The sequence below is a fragment of the Hydra viridissima genome, unplaced genomic scaffold (genome assembly GCF_058129835.1).
Source record: "Hydra viridissima isolate aposymbiotic clone 2 unplaced genomic scaffold, HvirCarnegie_v1 scaffold_17, whole genome shotgun sequence".
NCBI lineage: Eukaryota > Metazoa > Cnidaria > Hydrozoa > Anthoathecata > Hydridae > Hydra > Hydra viridissima.
Window position 1 is genome coordinate 2313598 of NW_028324316.1, and position 19239 is coordinate 2332836.

Consider the following 19239-nt stretch of genomic DNA (forward strand, 5'->3'; position numbering starts at 1 on the left):
AATCAAAACTAGAGAATTTCTAAGTCAATAGAATTCTTACTCTCAAGACAAATGCAAATCTCTATTTACATCAATCAATTTTTATCTCTCTATTTTATCTTCTATTAGGTCGTCATTAATTTTATTCATATTACTTCTTTAGTGTCGACGAAATTTTTTTGGCGTAAATAGTCAATCGTAAAAATGTTCTATGATATTGGCAAAAATATCCAAACGTATTATTACAAAATTCTAATTCGTAGCAACAAATACACATCTAAACTCTCTCTAAATCCTTTTATTATTATATTTAAAAAAATATATATATATAAAATAAGTTTGTTAAACAAACAAAAAACGTAAAATTTTAGATTTTTTAGAAGGATTCATAGAAGATTTCAATGTAATAATAAAAACACTAACAATAATAATAATAATAATAATAAAAAATAACAATAAAAATAATAATTATTATTTTCATTATTATTACAAAAATAAAAAAGAATTAAAAGAGATGAAAAGTTTACAAAAAGTTTTTATAACTTAAATTTTGCAAGGAATCCTCGATGAATCAACTGCAGAATATCGTTTGAAACAGGTTGCTAAGAACACAAGTAATGACGCTTTCGATGTGTGAGCGAGAATTTTTTTCAAGCTCTGGTAAATTTTCTTCCAAGAGGTTCTCTAGTGGCGTAAAGCGAGGCTTTAAACGGTACACCGCTGATAAATCCTATATACAAAACAAATACAAAAATAATCACACGTTCCTTATAAAAGATTTTTAGATGATTTTCATGACAAAGCTTTGTAATGGTAAAAAAAAAAAAGAAAAAAAACAATTTTGATAGAAAAGCTTGAAGAACGTAACTAAATGTAAACAAAAATTTCTACAGATCGCTGATCACACTTTCCCTACCATATTTCCATCCTTAACATCTATCAAAACAAACATATCTAGATTCTCTGGGTTTAAGATGCAAATAAATACGTGGTCATCCCGAGAAACAAACTTTCGACATAGCGCATCATACTTCGTTGCAATTAACCTAAAGAATAACGACAACACATAAGAAAGAAAATATTAATTTGGAAAAACAAAATGCCATTATCTACGTTGTTACATCAATAATATGACGACATTACCTAGATTGCTCAATAATGGCATCATTACCTACTTTTTTCAATAACACGACAAAAAATAGACCTTAAAATACACCAAAGTCACCTTAATAGATGCAATAAAACCCCAGATTTGTTGAGAGAGACTGAATTCAACGTGTCAAACAATCTCTTATCAATCAAGCGAATATGGTAAAGTGACACCAATTCAAGCAATCTTGCAACTTCATCGTATCCTACATCCTAAAAACGAAAACCGTTCTTCAAAATTGTTAATTTAAAAATGGTCTAAGAATAGTAAACGAAAATTATGAGGCTGAACATAACTTAAACTAACGTCTTATAAACTGACGACATTTGGCGATTAAAAACGATTTTACATCAAACGAGTACAAAAAAAAAATTGCATTGTTGGTAATTTTTGAAACTTTTGAGAATTTAAAAAACGAAACTTTTCAGATTAAAAAGAAATAAAAAATCAATAAAACTTACAATGTAGGTATCGCAAACATCTTGGAACAAATTTTCATTTCTCCATTGAGATATTATTTTAAAATAAGCGTGGACTCCTGAATCATCTGCATTAATTTTTTTCTTATTTTTTCTCTGCATAAATTCTTCATCAAGTGTTTTTTCATTGGCAAGAATTTCGTACCAACACAAGTCCCTCCAGCAATTACAAAGCGCTTCGTCAAACTTTTCGTTCAACTTATCAAAAACCCGACTTAGTTCCTGTTGAACAAATTTACTTTCATTTCTTAGGAATGTTTCTAATGTCGATGAAGTAATTTTAGTGAACGATTCTGGAATAGAAATATCAGAGTCGGTTGAATCTGAATGGCGACTGTCGAGAGAGATATTTGACAGCGAGGAGCGAGCAGACGTCTGGAAAAACGGTTTTCCACCCATTGCACTTAACGTTGAATCTGAAAAATGCATAGCCAATAACTGCTCCCTATCGCAATCCGATAAATTCTGCGACCACGCTGGAGTATACTTCAGACTCTCAGTACTATGCATCTGGTTTAACACTCCCTCGTTAGTTGCTTCAGTGCAAAACCGAACACGGTTTCGTTTTACTGACATTAAAAAATCAAAACAAAACGTTTTTCCATGCTAAAAATAATACATCAAGTCAATTTTTCTTTTTTTTTTGAAATAGAAGTTATAAAAAAAACTATTACCACATTCAACATTTTCATGAAACACTGCCGAATCCATTCCAGAGTTAGCTTTATGCCTTCCTCTTAAAGCAGAACTAATACTTGTTAATAAGTGAGGCCGAGGATAGAACTCTTTTTTGTTTGCGAGTATAAGATGGAACGGAATACTGAGCGTATCGCTTTTACTGCTGACGCTAAAATGGACAGCAACAAATCCATCAAAATCGGTGGTATCGCGTCTTGTTCTCCAGCCCTCTGAAAACTGTACAGGTTGTTTTTCTGTTGTGTACGTGTAAAATAATAAATAATCACTTGGATCGAAACCTTCTGAAGACTTGACGCAACTCATTTCCAGTTTTGAAAACGCGAAATTAGTAGCCTTTGTAATGAAGTATCTATACACTGTACTCGAGTTCAAGCCAGATGTGCAACGCGTGTTTAGTATTCCTTTTTTTTTTAAAAAAAAAACACAAACTCATATAAAACTTTTAATGCTTAATATTTTTATTAGTATTATTTGAGAATTTTTGTAACAAAAGCAAATTTTTGAAAAATATGCAACCGTTCGAAAGAAGAAGTCTTGAAAAACGCGGAGGTTTTGGATACTGCTGTAATATTCTTTCCATGAGTTTATGAATACGATAAAACTTTGGAAATACCGACGGTCGACCTGACAAATGAAGTTGGCACATGCGTATATGAAAATCATAGGAGAAGGACTGCAAATGGGTGAGATCCTTGAACTCATAACAGTTTCTGTAAAAGTTACATGCGTCCTAAATCAATAAGTAACTCATACAAAATTGAATCATTCGTCAAACAACCATTAGCTAAACAATCGTTAATCTAAAAACTTCATCATTTTTTTTTGAATACTACAATCCGCAAAAAATAGAATTGTTAAACGAGTATTTATATGAGCAGCGTGATGGGTTCGCTTCATGCATAGCCATGAAGGAATTTGGTAAAATAAAATGATAAAACAAAAAGACTCCATATTTTATTCTTCTGGTTGTACGTCATTTGTTTTAAGAGCAATTTTAAAAAGCATTTAAGAATAAGTAAAACAAACAAACAAAAAGAACCTTTGGGCTGACATATTGCTTTATATCTTTTAGAAATACAGAGGAAAATGCCAATAAGCTGTAACACAATTGATTTCTCTAAAAACAATATAAATAGTATTCTGGTTTAAAAAATAGAACAAGTAACATAAAATGATAAGAATTTTTTAATGAATTTTCAAATTACTTTAACAATTATTTAGTTAGGGCAACCAAAAGCATGAAGCTATTTTTTCCTGTAACATTTTTAACAAGATTTTTGTCTGTTACATTAAAAAAGATGCATTTTAGAGATCTACTGGTTGGAGCATATTTTTGAATACTTTGCCCTTGAGTACTTATTTCTATATTTTCCTAGCATACTAAAAAAAAAAACTAATAACTTTATCTATTTAATTTGATAATTTTATCATAAGTTAAGACTTTTTTTAACAAATTTTAAAAATAATTCATTCTTCTCCTTTTAACTTTTAGGAAAAAAGTTCATGATTTTTGCTTTTATTAATTTGTTTGAACATTTTTCAAATGAACAGTATTACAAAAATATAATTACTGTAGCAATATACATTTATTAGTAAAAATAACAATATTCAATATTAATTAAAATTAAAAAATTGTATAAATTTAAATCAATTAAACACCAATGAAAATTTAGAATGATCAAACACCAAAATTTGCAACGTTTCAAAATATTTTCTACTTAGAAAAGTAAACCTCAAAACAAAATTAAATTTTTAGTTGCTGTTTGAATATTTAAGTAGCAACTTAAAAATATTAAAGTGTAGCTAAATATGTTTTTCAGAAATGCCAAAAATAAATTTTTCTCAAGCAAATTGAGGCAACTTGTGACATCAATATCCAGATTTTAGAACTAACAATAAAATTTTGTTTTTGCAAACGGTGCAATAAATGTGTTCAAAAGAGAAAAAAATTTACTGTCAAAACCTTTTAAAAAACTGCTAACAATAACATTATTTTAAAAAACTGGTAACAATAAAATTATTTGCAGATTAACGAGACTACTAATAAGACTGTACTAATGTTGCTGCATGAAGATATGTAGCAATTATTAATATAGAAGGATTGGATCCTAACAAAAAGCTTGCAAAGCAAAGTATCAAGCCTTGCACAACTTGACAAGACTAACCATAGCACTACAAAATTTGAGTCAAATTAAAGCCTTAACTTGTGCAGGCTTTAAGTTGACTCAAACTTTGTTGTTTACTTTAGAATCTGTATATATGGTAAAAGCAATATGAGCAATAAAATATTTAACCCAAAAATGCTGCTACTATATTTCTATTATATTACTATTGAAATCTTCTTCTACATTTAACTTGTATTGTTCATAGTTTACATAAACTATGCAAGCAAATAAAAAAGCATTTATCATGTTGATTGTAAATATTTACACAATAGGGAATTTGGCTAGCATCCATTAACTACTATGCAAGCAACTTTGGGGAAATAAAACAAGTGCTTTCTGTGTCAGTAGAATTATGAGATAGAAAATGTATAAACGGAGTTTGAGTTATTTTGTGATGCATTGGCAAAAATAATAGTTGAATTAAATCCTTTTATATTAGTTTTTAACAGATTTAAAAAACATATTGTTATATTTAAGTGTGTAAAATAAGTTTTTAAGCATACTTTTAGCTCTTGAAATGGTTTTTTAAGAGTATATTTTTAGTTGCCCAACTTATGCTAATATATTGTTGGTAAATAAATTAACAAAAGTTGAACCTCCAAGAACACCTCCATAACCATTATCCCTGCTGCTGATGTTTTCTGTAAGTTATAGCTGGTAGGTCTCTCTTCCACTAAAGACACCTATAAAAATTCAGTCAAAATGAGTTTTTTTAATAAAAAAATTTTAAATTGAGATGAAATAATAGCTCAAAACTCACATCTTTCCCAGAGGATTTTGGATTGTGAACTGCAACGTTTGGTTTTGCTTTCTGTGAACTTTAGAAAAAAAAAACTTTCTATGATGTAACACTTTAAAGAAACAAAAAATGCTAATAAGAAATACAACTTCAAAACTAAATATGGTTTTAATTACTCTATTAACTCTATTTAATTTCATGATACTTAAATTTTTTTTAGTCAAATGATGAACTTGAACTGAAAAAAGCTTGACCTATTTATCTGATAATCTGTGAGCAACATTATTAAATTAAAATGTCAGTCTTTCATAACATGAGGCATTGGCACATATTTTGAAACTTCATTTTGAGATAAGAATGGGAGTTTCATTTACATTTTACCCTAACAGAATTTAAAGTATTCAGAATTTAAAGTATTTAAAATTTAACTTAAAATTCTATTTCTCCATTTGATGTTTAATTTACACAAAAAATGTTAAAAAGCTACTATTATTTTTTATCTGATTTTATTCAAACATTAGCTGAAAAGGTACAGCAACAACATTGGATAATTCTTTTGATACAGATAGTGGTGCACCCAACTTTTATACTTAGTTGATAAAAACGAAAAACTATACCATATGAATGAGAAATGCAACCGAGGATGAACAAGTTTCTTTCTTAAAGAAATAATTTTTTTGGGTTTACTTAGTATAATGTTTGGTCTTTAAAATACAATTACTGCTTTACAACTATAAAATGCAGCTTTATAATTGCAACTATGACATGTAATTAAGATTGAAAAAGACTTGTTAAAAGTTTCCATATTGAAAGTTGTAGAAATGAATTGCATCAAAACACAACTAATCCAATGACACACACATAAGGATAGAAGTCTGCATAAATTTACTAACTTTGCAAGTTCTTTTTATTAGGTTGCTAGATCAAGAATTTAACAAAATAAAACATCTATTATGACAAATGAAATTCAGCAATGGATTCCCTTTTATAGCTCTAGTAGTATTACTACTTACATCATCAAAATATTTGAATTAAGCTAAATTCTTATGAATAAATTGTTTAAAGGATCTTACTTTTAAAGATCATATTGAATCAGGATAAATTTTGAGACAATATTTTGTGTGTTTTTATTTATATTTCTTGTTAATAAATTCATGTTTTACACTCTATATAAAAATACAAATTTTTCTACAAAATAATTAAAAAGAACCTATTAGAAAATACTTTTACATTCAAATTTTTTTGTTAGATTTGTCATATTTAGATTTTTTATTAAATTTATAAATTCGCCACCATGATTTGTGATGAAACTCTGGGGAATTAGGGGGGGGGGGGGGAAACAAGTAAAGCTACTATTAAATATCAACAACAGCCACAACCACAATAACTTGTATTAAGCAGCAAAACTATGAATAGAAATATAGTACTTACTTTTTATTCAAAACTTGGATCAAGCAAAGTCCAAGTGTTTGTAAATATTGTATATATTGTTGAACAAGAGTCCATTTAAGCTCTTCATACCAATCTTTCTGAACATTTGAAGTATTTGAAATATTCTCAGATTCCAGATTTTTATTCTAGAAAATAGAAAGTTGATAAGCAAGTTCATAAATGATAACAAAAAGTAATTACAAATTATTAAAAAAAGATATAGCAAAACTTGGAATCGGAATTCATTCTAGTGTTTAACAAATCAACTTTTAATTAAACACTGCACAAGGAATAAATATGGAATAAATTTGGAATAAATATGGAATAAATAGCTACATATTTATGCATTCATAGCAGTGTAAAATTTAATTTTCAGAGTTGCAATTGTAAGATGATAATGAAAACATAATATCTCATTTTTTTATGTTAAATAAAAAATTAATAGCTACTACTGCGTTTTCCTTATGGCAAAAAGGTATCCGCAATTATTATAACTTAAATGCCAAACTGATAAAACATTTAGCTTATATGAAGTATTTTTCCAAATGTCTTATAATCTTATTTTAACTTTTCAATATTACCTCAGATTCATTTTCTTTTTTATCTTCCTCAATATCAAAAAGCAATGATGCATTACAATAATGTAATAATCGACTATATTTTTTCAAAGTCTGAAGTCTGTCTTCCTGAAAGAATAAATACCTGAATTTAAAACAAATTGATCTGGATCTTTAAACCTTTTTAAAAAAAATTATGTAAAAATTTAAAAAAAGTTCAAAAAACTACAAAATTATAAACCCAATTTTAAACTGAAATTACTCATATTTTATGACCTTCAAACTAAAAAGGTGAAAAAATGATCAAAAAAAATACAATAGCCATTAAAAAAAACTCATACAGCTATAGGTACATGAGCCCCCTCTTGTTTCCAAGAGTTATAAATCTCCTTCAAAACAACTTGCTGATGACCAACTAAACACATAAAATACAAACACTAAATTTCAAACAACTCAATCAATCAAACCTAAAAGATTTTTACTTACGATTTTCTTTTTTCTTTTTAACATCCTAAAAATAAATAACACTTAACTGCTAAAATAAAATAAACAATATTACATTGTTTCAAAATTAAAAAAAAAACGTATTTATAGAAAAAGTTATTAGAAACTAGTTGCAAATACTGTATTAAAAGTTTAGTCAAATTTAAAACCAAAAGATAAACCAGATACCAAGTACTGTAAAGCTTGTCTTTTGACTAAATCTTTTTTATAAAAATAATCTGAAAAATGAAGTCTTTGAGTAGGATAGACATCACGAAAGACATTATCAAAATCTAGACGTTTTAGATCTGGAGGGTCAGTTCGTTTAGATACCTGCATTAAAATAAAACATAATTTTTAATGAATCTCACTGAACAACAAAATATTTACAATATTAACAAGAATACAAACTGAGAGCAAAACATTTCTAAAAAAACCTCTCTTGGAAGTGGAGCTACATCTCTCATTAGAGGTATTATGTAAGATTTGTCTGAAGATCTGGAAAAAGCAAGCACATCCTAAGAGTAATAAGAAAAAATTTAAAAGTATATTTTTCAAGAACTATAATTTTTTTATTGACCTGCTCTGATTATTAATTAAAAAGCAAAAAATGCCAAAAACTTTTAACAGCCATTCACAAGCTTACAATTCAACTGTTTTCCTGATATAAATTTTTTCTTTAACGGAAAACAAAAAACACAACAAAAAAATTTTCCCAGCATTTAATGCTTGTAAATTATGAATAAATAATGTAAATTATTTGTAAATGATGTTTAATATCTATTAAAGCTAAAACTTAAAATAAATATTTTTGGACTTAAATTTTGTCTTTTAAATATTGCAAGGCCATCATTTATTTTAACCAAGACTAATGACCAATAACTTTATAACAAAATGAATGTCAGAAGAAATTACTCACTGGATCTGATTTTCCTGGACAATCCCTTACAAAATGCTTGTGATGAAACAAACCAATCTTCTGAATAAACAGGCAGTTGTTAAGATGAGATCTCACATTATTCCAGGCATAGAGCCTCTTTAATTGTTTTTCAAGGGCAGTATTGACTTCATTAGAAAAGTTATATGTGTACAGTGTTATCTAAAATCAATTAAAACTGCTTCAAGAACAATGTAGATATAGAACATTTTCACAAAAAAACCATGAACAAAAGTGTGGGTTAGGTTTTTTACAAAATTAAATAAAAAATATTTTATTGGAATTAAATTTAACAAATCTCTTAATACATCATCATTACATCATCATTCCATTATTATTACATTTTTTTACTGTTTAACATAAGAAAAGTTAAAATAAAAAGTTGCATCAGGCCCTTTCATTACTTTATTAAATATTATTTTGTTATGAACAATAATAGTTAGAGCAATTTTGTGGAATTTTAAATCAAGTTGCAACTCTCATTTATTACAATAATTTTAGTGATAAATGATGATGATAACAACAACAATAACAATAGTAATAAAGATGATGACAATAATAAAGATAATAATAAAAAAAATTAAAAAAAAAAAATGATAACAAAAAAAATAAAATAATCATGTTTACCTTTTTCTCTTCAAAAAATGCCACAAAAAACTTCTGCCTGGGAACAAATGCAGGAGTGATACAAGATGGAGGTTGAGATTCATTCAAATACTTTCGCTCTTGGTTTACACCCGTGTTATTGAAACAAAGCGGTTTAAATTTCTGTTTACACTGGTCTTCTGGAAAAAAAAAATTCAAAAGAAAAAATCTTTAACCATTTGGAAGTTTTACATATGACAAAATTTAAATTATACATTTATATACATACCTAAGTTACAAGAACTGATAAGTAATTTTTAGAAAAATTGATAGAGGAAAAAAATATTTTATATAAAATAATACTTAAAGTATTAATATTTCTTTAAATTTATTGCACGACACTAAAATTATAAAAAAGCAACCTTGACTAAATATTTTTCCTTCTTCATCATCAGACACTTCTGGAAAAAATAAATAAATAAATAAATAAAAAAGCCTAATAAAACACAAAATTTACAAATAAAAACATGAAACTAAATATGCAAAAATTACACTACTATTGTGAAGTTTGAAACCAGTTGAATTTTCCTTAAGTTTAAAGTGAGAAATTTTTTATATTAAATTTTAATTTCTGAGGTGTAAAACATAAATTTATTACCCAATAAAAGTAAACTTAATACATGAATTTGTTTTTGTTGATCCTTCATGTTCCTTGATTACTGTATTGCATAGTTTTGGCATTCTATCAACTAATTTTTAAAATTATTTACTTCTTGCCATGCTTCTGATTATTCTCATATTCCCATATTTGCTATCTGCTTTGTGGTTGCTTACATTTGGCTTTCTGGCCCAAATAATCCAAAAAATGCTCTATAGAATATAAGTCAGGCAATTTAGGTGGCCGGGTCATTACTTTGATTTCATTTTTCTCCTCTAGAAGAGGAAATTCTACCATAGCTTGGATATATGCTTAAGTTCAGTATCTTATTTAATACTATTGATTTTTTGAACTTTTGAATATTCTTTTTTCTCATATTATTGACTGAACATGATGAAATTCAGCAAACTTTAGTAATTAATTACTTGAAAACTACTTAGCAGCAAACTTTTGTAATTTTTTTACACAATGAAGCTAATTAAATTATTTATTTGTCAACCTTTTTTTACATTTATAACTGGAATCTTAGATAGAACCATTTCAAACTATTTTTGCAAGCACTTGACATCATTTTCTGGATTTTGCTTTGAGTTACTCTTTTTGAAGCTGCTATCCACTTTTTCTTAAAATCATCTTCATCTAAAGCTGGTTTTTTGCTTTTCAATAAGATTCCTTTTATAATTGACCAATAACTTTCAATAACTCACTGCTCAGGAGAATTAGGTTTCATAGGTACCAATTCAACACCATTTTTTTCATACTACTCTAGAGACTTCTTGAAGTAGTGGATTATAGCCAAATCAAGTTAAAATATTGTGAGCATATCATGCTTTTTAATTGATGGAAAAAGAGCAGGTTGCTTGCCATATAAGGAACTTAGGAGCAAATTTTTAAATTTAATGTACTTGAACTTGTTGGCAGCATTTTTGAATGATAGAAATATTGCTGGCCTGGCAATTTTGAAAAGCCTTTTTTGCAACAGGTTTAATCATTTTCAAATACGCACAAGTTTTCTCTGCTTAAAAGTTTATGTAGCTTTTTTGAACAAAGAATTGCTTAATTTCTCAACCAGTTGATTACTTTGGAGTTTTCTTTTTATGTTATGCTTTACATTCATTAGATTTAAGTACTCTTCAAATCAAAGCTTGGGTGCATTTAAATATTATTGCTTAAAACCAATAAAATCAAAGAAAAACCCTTAAGCTTCTTTCTGCAAAAAAATTAGAAAAGTCTTTTAAATAGTTTTTGAGTTATTAACAAAAAAAAAGGGTGTTGAATTTGACCAACAAAAAATTGAAATTTGACCAACAGATATTTTCCATAAACTATCACTGGCTTATAAACGATTTCTCTGGCAAAACATCCCCAAACTTGATGCTCCATGCTTCACTTTGGCTGATATGCATTATTTACTAATTGATCATATTTTAAAGCAACATATTTTTTTGTTCTAGAGACAACAATCTTTATCAGTTTTATTCTTATTTTTGTTCTTGTCACTGATAGTTTTCTCAAAACATTACACACATTATTGAGAACATTTATTTCAGAAATAAACAGGCATTATGAAGTGGAGATTAACAGGTGTTAAATAAGTATAGCAGTTTCACATATTCCAAGATATATTAAAGTTTTACAAATTGATTTTTGAAACTGGGTTTTAAATAACTTGCCAAAGAATGTAAGTTAAATTTATAAAAAGTTTATGTGTTTAATAAGAAATGTAAAACAAGTTTTCTGTAATATTTACACTTGTTAACAAACCTTCCAATGGTAGTGTATTCTAATAAAATGTAAAAAATGAAAAAAAAAAAATCTTTCATATAAATAGTAAAAGTACCAGATTCATCTGTTCCCATGCTTTGAAGCCATTTGTGTGCATTTCGTCCAATTATAATGTATTTGCACCAACATCCAGGAATTAGAGATTCATAGTTAGTAGTAGTTTTGATATTATCAGCTGTCAGCTGTAGGTAAAATTTACAAAATTAAACTCATATCGTGTTATTGTATTAGTGTGAATAAATTTTATAACCACAATATGATTTACTAAAACTCATATAAACAAATTACCTTGCTTTCGTTTTGATCTTTTACTTGTGAATAAATGAAATCACCATTCCTGGCCCTGCAAATTTAAAAAAAAAAATTTTTTTCTTACACAAGAAGCTTTGCCTCAAACAAAAATCAAATATTTAAAAAAGGTTTTCTAAAAATGCGAACATCTGTATGCCTTTGAACACTTTTGGCTTTATATCAGGAGAATGCTTTACTAGTTCATTGACAACCTCGCTCATGACAGTCTCCATTGTATATTGGTGAGTTAAAAAACCAACATGTTTTTGTACACTTGCATTACCTACATTGATTAACTCATCAAATAGATGAGAAGCACAATCTGAGTAACTAAAATGTAAAAATATTGGACTGTTTTAAATAGCAAAAGCAAAAAATCAGAAGAAAAAAATAAACAAACTACTATTGTAATATTAGTTACAACCAATCTGTTTTTACTTGTATTACAGAAAAAAGAAAATAAAAACATTTCTACTAATCATAAAAAAATTAAAAAAAAACAACTTAAAAATCCATTGAAAATTAAAGTAAATATCTCAAACAGATACAATAATCTTCAAAATACAACTGTATAGACAAGAGACAAAGTAAATCCTAATTGCAGCAAAAAAAAAACAAACTAAAATGAAAAGCTTACTTAAAATGCAGGTCACCTGACAATCCATTTTCAAACTTACGCCTTTCTTTGCGAATACCAAGTTCCATTCTTCTTTGAATCTCAATTTCTTGCCATGTTTTATTGCTGGAGTCAGTTGCCTTTAATGATTCAGTGAATTCAGCATCTGTTAGAACATGGTAAGCTTGATTCCAATCATTAACCCCAGTTCCAGGTAGTACTTCTTGAAAATCATTCTCTGAGTATGTGCTGTGTCTGCTTAATGTGGGTCTCTTATTTGTAATTGGACTACTTTCTCTACAAAAAAAAAAAAAAAAAAAAAAGATGCCAAATTATTTTCAGTAAACTTTAGCAAAAATATTCACATATAAATATCACTTGTAAAATAAATTATGTTAAAAAATATACATTTCTAATAAGAAATGGATAAACTCACATAGAAATTTTTTTCACAAAAGAAGAACCTCTCTTCTCTATATCCCCACCATTCAATTCAAAACAACAGCTTTCATAACTTTCAGGGACATCCTTTACATCATCTTTGTTTACTACAGATTGATTTCCACAAGGTGTTGTAGGTTCAGAGTAGAATTTTCGCAAAGTTATTTGTTTATTTAATAGGGGTGTAGTTGAAGTACTATTTCCTCCCTGTTTTACTTGAGGAGACCGACATGTTTCAGGATGGATAAGTGAATGACGTCGAGAACATTGAAAAGAATGCTGAATAGATGATGGAACAAAACATAACGGGGTACAGAGTAGATCATATTCTAAGAAAACATCACTTAATGCATATTGAGTATGAAGAATCAGGTTTTTAACTAACATTTCTTTGTTAATGTTGCCACGTTCCCAAATGCTGAACTGAATCATGGCAGTCTTACCTGTTGAAACAGACAAAATTAAACTCAAAACTTATATTAAAACTAATTCTTATAAGTGAAACACAGTCAACTGCTTTTCATCTCATTGTTGACTGGGGTCTGAAGGTATATTTCAGTTTGTGTTTTGATACCATCCCCAGCAACATTAGGAGTAAAGCTGGAGCACGCTTAATGAGAATAGCTTTATCAAAAAATCTCAACTAACCTGCATAAAAAATATATAAACATCCATGATAATCAAAATATGGGAACCATAAGAAAAATATTATCAAAAAAAAAAAAAAAAAAAAAAAAAAATCGAAGAGAAATTCAAGTTGTAAATAAATGTTAACTCAAGTCACTTGATAAAGTGTTTTTCAGTTTTGTTTTGCAAAATATCATAAGTTTTTTTGATGGACTGTAGATTAAACCAGACATCTTACAACAGGAACTAAGCAATTAGACTAGCAATTAATAGTACACCATCAGCCATCAGAGGGATAAAGCAATTGCAAATTGTGAATTGCCACTGATTTAAAACTTTAATTCTATTTACACAAAACAAGAGAAAAAAAAACTACCTCCTTTAATTTGATGAAATTGCATTGTATGCAGCTTCTTACACCTAATTAATCATTATTGAAAAACCCAGCAGTTTCTAACTGCTGGGTAAAAAGTTATTTCTAATATTAGCTATGTCTTAAGTGCACATAGTGCACTTAAGACATAGCTAATATTAGAAATAACTTTTTAATAACAACTATTTTTTTTAATTTGCTATTGGGCATACTGGGTTCTGATTTTATAAAACTTTATTTTATAAAATATTGTAAGTTATAAACCAATAAAACATATACAGACCACTGAAACAATTTATATACTTTAAAAGCCTATTAAATTGAGATGCTTAATGACTTATTCAAATCATAAATCTCTGTTTTTGGATTTTAGGTTGTTCATCACTCTGTAATGGTACAAATAAGACAGTTTACTGCCACATTATTAAAACATTTTTTTGGCTTCTATAAAAATTTGTGCATTTTAATGCTTAATATTACTTACATCTTTCAATTTACAGATAAGTACAAAAATTATGACCAAGTTTAAAACAAAATCACTTGTGCGACATGGAGTCAAGTCAATATTTGGTTGATAGATCCACCGACATAAAGCAATGTTGGGTACTTGATTGCTTTGTAGAAGAAAAAACTAAGTTAAAAAAAAGCTTAAGTTAATTTAAAGATTTAAAGAGACTATAATGTAAAGCATTACTGGTTTCAAACTGAAGCTGTTTTTAAACTGAAGCTGTTTTTAAACTGAAGCTGTTTTTAGTTCTGTTTCCATTATAATATTATAATCAACATTTCCACATCAGCTATAATTTACACTTTCTTCATTACAGCTTGGTAATTAATTTTTATCATTCTGTTGCACATCATCAGATAAAATTATGGTTTCACTTGTCTCAACATGTGAGTATATGTTTTAATTGTGATTTAGTATGTGAGTATATAATTTAATTGTCCTTTAGTATGAAAGGTTGTCAAATCTATGCAAGAGCACATGTTTATGTTAACTGTTTTTGAACCAAATGAAACTGTAATTATTTAAGATTTGAGTTATAAAACTGTAGTATAAAGAACTTAACAAAATAAAAATGGAGATTATTCAATTTGAAATAAAACAAACTTTTTAATAAAAACAAAAAATTGAATTTAACTTAATAGCTAAAACTGACACTAGACAAATATGCAGTCGTAACTACTCAAATTAACTAAAAATGGACTCACTCATACAGGTGTCTTCATCAGTTAATGAATCTAATGGTTTTAATAACAGCATTTCATTGAGACGTTCTTTTTGCTCATTAAGCCTGATAGAATCATACTTAATTGAAGGGTAACATGGTTGAGCAACAACTGTATGACCATCAAGATCAACCAAGCTCAAATAGATAACACCAATACCTATTATAAATAGTTTTTAGTTAATATTTCTTCACCGTAAACTTTTTCCGTTATCTGAAATTTTTTTCAATATTTTTGTTTATCGAAAAGAATGCTTTATAAAATAAATGAAGATTATTTTTTATTCATTTCAAAACACTGGAACCAGGTTAGCAAAATCTTTAACATTTTTCTTCTAGATTATTTGTTAATTACTATAAAGATAGAAAAAATTTCATTTTATTTACACAAAACGTGAAAACAAATTTTTTTTGAAAAAATCTAACATATTACACAACACACCATTATTAGAATCTTCTCTTAAAATATATCGATTGTATAAAAATAAGTCACTTGAAGGGATGGATGGTACTGTTGGCCAAGAGCTATTAAATTCAGTGTAATTCTTGAAATGATAGTCTGTGTTAGTTGTTGTGTACCTGGGAGTATTATACTGCAACAGCAAGTGCTGATGGAGATAGAAAATAATAGCGTGCATAAAATATGCAGCTATGTTAGACACACATAACACCAGGTTGCATACCAAAGGTTTTCCAGGTGCTTGTATAAACTAAAACAAACAGTTATTACAAAAAAGAAAAAAATAATAAAAAAAACATATACAGAAAGTAACAAGAAAACAGCCTAAGTATTAACAACAGCTATTTACACTTTATGTAACACCCTAACTGCCTGCAAAACTTCAATAATTTCTTTATTTTTTAACAACAGCTATTTACACTTTATGTAACACATTAACTTCCTGCAAAACTTCAATAATTTCTTTATTTTTAAACATTTAAAAAATAACTTAAAATCTTTTTTTACAAGTTAATATCAAAAAATTTTTTTATTTGTATTTATAATAAACTTAAATGTAAAACAAAACAACCTCTACATCCTCAGGAGCCAGTTTACATTTTGGGTTGCGAGCTAAAGACACATTGATAAGTTCTAGATTTGCACTGTCCAACTTATTTAAAATCATCTGAATCATTTCATACTTTATAGTTTGGTCAGGATCTCTTATACCATAGACTGAAAACTGAAGACATTCTTGCTGTTCAGTAGAATTGTCAGTAATTGATCCTTTTTCATCTGTCCTGTTGCTTATCAAAGCTGATTGGTCACTCTCCTGCCTCTATTACAAAAAAATATCAAAGTAAATTTTCAAGAAATTATATATTAATATAAAAAGTATTTAAAAAATAAAACTAACCTCAAAAAGATCATATTTTTCATTTTGATCTTCAAACTTTGGAAGTGAGGTATATGAAGATGTTGGTGATACTTGGTTCAAAACAGGTTTAAAGCTATTAAATTCCTCGTCCAAAATTATTGTCGACCGACTGCTACTACAATTCGCTTCATTAATTCTACAGAAAAAAGAGCAACTCATGGCAAAGGAAAAGGAGTTGTATATGAAAATTGTTGGAATTGTAATTTTCCTTATTAGCAGCTAACTAACACTAATTAACACTGGGAAAAAAGATTTAAAAAAACAATTAACAAAAAAATTTTACTTGAAATAAAAAACATTGTTGGATTTATCTTTGATTACGAAAAAGTTTTTCCTGTTACTGATTCGAAATTTGAAAAGTTCTCTCTGAATTGCCATTAATCCACGTGATTTTCCCCCAACCTGAGTAGTAGTCCTAAGTCTCTTGTGAATAGGAATATTTTTTTGCCAAACCAAATTGCATTCAAAATTACCAGGTTTAAAAAAGAAGTCAGCATGCATAACAGAACTAAATGGTTGGTTGCTTGAATTATGCTTTTTAACAAAAACAACATCTGTGTTTTCTGCTGTTTCATCCCACACTCTGTCAACATCATCATCAGCAATCAGCAAATTATGGCACTGGTTTGTGTTGTAAAGATTTTCTAGTAGAATTCTCTGTAAATGAAGAACAAAGTTTTAAAATACTGTTTTAAATTAATCAAATTTTACACAGAGTTTATAAGTTAAAAACTTAGTTACTAATATTATTAAAAAAAGGAAGTAAAAAACAAACTTGGTTGACAACTTTGCAGATATGATCAAGAGTGTCAATTAACTTGTTGTAAATAGCTCGTTGATGAGATATATTTCTTGAGTTTTCAGATCGTCTAAATGGAAGTAGTAAATCTACTAATAAAAAATATTTAAAAAATTGTAAAAATAATAAAAAATACTGATAATAATGTAGCAGCAATAAAAACAAATAAGTTTATAATACAAATATAACAATATAAATATTACAATAAGAATAACATCTGACAACAAAATATTTTTTTTACAAAAACTTTGAAGGAAATAAGAATAAAAAATATTATTTGATTTCATTGTGATTCTCAGTAATATTACCTTCGATGCAAATAAATATCAACTGATTCTTCAGAAAACCGCATAAATAACCAGAAATCTGGAGAAGGCTGCAGATGCTGTTCCAGGTTATCTACTTCTTCATAGTGATCATCATCAGAACTATCTATGAAAAAAGTAGACAAAAACTGAAGCATCTATTTTTATGGTAAATATTATTAATTTACCAGAAAATTTAGGATAATTAGTTAAACAAGAATATTTAGGTGTAAAAAAAAAAATTAAACAAAAATATATATTGTCAACAAAATAACTGTTATCAGAATAGTATGTGTACTGTGAATATGCTCGTGGCTGATTTTTTGCCTTGTTTCCATCCAATTTGGTGAAAATTTTATGTTACTATTACTTCGAAACTTAACAGAAAAATTATCTGTTGTTGTTAAACTCTGCATGGATTGGTTTTTAGAAGAGACATTACTTGCAGTATCTGTCTCTTTTTTCTCTAAAAAGTGACCTGTAGAAGATTGATCAACATGCTTTAACAAAGCAGGTAGACGCAAGCTATCTAAAAAGATTGAGGTGTCGCTATGACTGCGTGACATAACCGATTCATTTGTAGACGGCTGTTTTTGGGTGAAAGTTTGAAAAGTATCATCTGATCGACTTCTTCTATGCCCTTTTTTCTTCCATAGATTATTAGATTGTTCTTTTTCTTGTTCAAGTTTTATACTCTCGCGATCTGCCTCTATATTGTCAACAACAACACAATAGTATTTATGAACTCTCTTTAAAATATATCCATTTAGATTGAGACTTTCAAGTTCAAAAAAAAAAAAAGGTAAAGATAGATTTGCATTTGCTTTTTCAATGCCTGTGACAAACTTAAAAAAACGCTTTGTGAAGATACAATTCTCTGCCCTTTCAGAATTTTTCACGTGTTCAGCAACAACATCTAAGCTTGATGGAACAACAGGTCCGCGCACGCGGAGTGCTGAAGCAATTTCATCTTTAATCAACCAATTAATTTCCTCTATGATTTTACAAACTGCATTTTTTTGGGAATGAGGGAGTCCATTCAAGCCAATATCCTGCTTCATATAACTATAACATTAAACAAAAGCTTTTTTTTTTTGAAGCTAAAAATATTTAGTTACATTAACAAAAAAAAATAATTAAAATTAACTTTACTTGGTTCTAATTCTTTTTTTTTTCTTTCCTTTAAAAGCTCTACATATTTGAATATTAAAAAAGTAATAACTAAAATTACACTTAAAAAAAACACCTTTCATCTTTTGAAATGTCAGTCAACAATCGCTTTCTACTAGAGGGGAAGAGCTCTTGTGATTGTGTGGAATAAAAACTATCTGACGAATTTTGTCTATTTAAAAAATCATGGGGAGCATTCCATTCATCTCCTTCCTCAGGTTCATTTGGCTGTGTGAGACATACTAAGTCTAATGTGATTTTAAAACTTTTATCATTTAGATCTATATCTCTTCCATGGTCTTCCAATTTGTTTAAAATCTCCTCTAGAAAAAGAAATCAAATAATTCAAACACAGAGAATTT

The 19239-nt window shown here is 27.9% G+C and overlaps 1 protein-coding gene across 5 annotated transcripts in view; it reads right to left on the bottom strand.

The window, feature by feature from the left end:
* Positions 1 to 453: 453 nt before the first annotated feature.
* LOC149877043 (KICSTOR complex protein SZT2-like) overlaps positions 454 to 19239 on the bottom strand; it is a 42007-nt gene continuing 23221 nt past the window's right edge. For 2 of the 5 annotated variants that reach the window (XM_090074513.1, XM_090074516.1), the window contains 32 exons: positions 18954 to 19200; positions 18006 to 18772; positions 17711 to 17834; positions 17379 to 17472; positions 16887 to 17260; positions 16583 to 16739; positions 16256 to 16504; positions 15667 to 15934; positions 15208 to 15384; positions 12991 to 13438; positions 12576 to 12851; positions 12086 to 12268; positions 11936 to 11990; positions 11703 to 11829; positions 9627 to 9665; positions 9247 to 9404; positions 8602 to 8781; positions 8120 to 8200; positions 7872 to 8015; positions 7686 to 7710; positions 7541 to 7614; positions 7224 to 7328; positions 6643 to 6788; positions 5233 to 5290; positions 5069 to 5155; positions 3347 to 3424; positions 2824 to 3037; positions 2283 to 2708; positions 1591 to 2177; positions 1205 to 1341; positions 896 to 1025; positions 454 to 709 (listed from right to left, as the gene is read on the bottom strand). In XM_090074513.1, coding sequence (XP_089930639.1) covers positions 551 to 709; positions 896 to 1025; positions 1205 to 1341; positions 1591 to 2177; positions 2283 to 2708; positions 2824 to 3037; positions 3347 to 3424; positions 5069 to 5155; positions 5233 to 5290; positions 6643 to 6788; positions 7224 to 7328; positions 7541 to 7614; positions 7686 to 7710; positions 7872 to 8015; positions 8120 to 8200; positions 8602 to 8781; positions 9247 to 9404; positions 9627 to 9665; positions 11703 to 11829; positions 11936 to 11990; positions 12086 to 12268; positions 12576 to 12851; positions 12991 to 13438; positions 15208 to 15384; positions 15667 to 15934; positions 16256 to 16504; positions 16583 to 16739; positions 16887 to 17260; positions 17379 to 17472; positions 17711 to 17834; positions 18006 to 18772; positions 18954 to 19200 — 6374 coding nt within the window. In that variant the 3' untranslated portion in view covers positions 454 to 550. Of the gene's footprint in view, positions 710 to 895; positions 1026 to 1204; positions 1342 to 1590; positions 2215 to 2282; positions 2709 to 2823; positions 3038 to 3346; positions 3425 to 4975; positions 5156 to 5232; positions 5291 to 6642; positions 6789 to 7223; positions 7329 to 7540; positions 7615 to 7685; positions 7711 to 7870; positions 8016 to 8119; positions 8201 to 8601; positions 8782 to 9246; positions 9405 to 9626; positions 9666 to 11702; positions 11830 to 11935; positions 11991 to 12085; positions 12269 to 12575; positions 12852 to 12990; positions 13439 to 15207; positions 15385 to 15666; positions 15935 to 16255; positions 16505 to 16582; positions 16740 to 16886; positions 17261 to 17378; positions 17473 to 17710; positions 17835 to 18005; positions 18773 to 18953; positions 19201 to 19239 lie in introns of those variants that run through there. The other 3 variants (XR_016448319.1, XM_090074514.1, XR_016448320.1) reach the window with 3 other exon arrangements.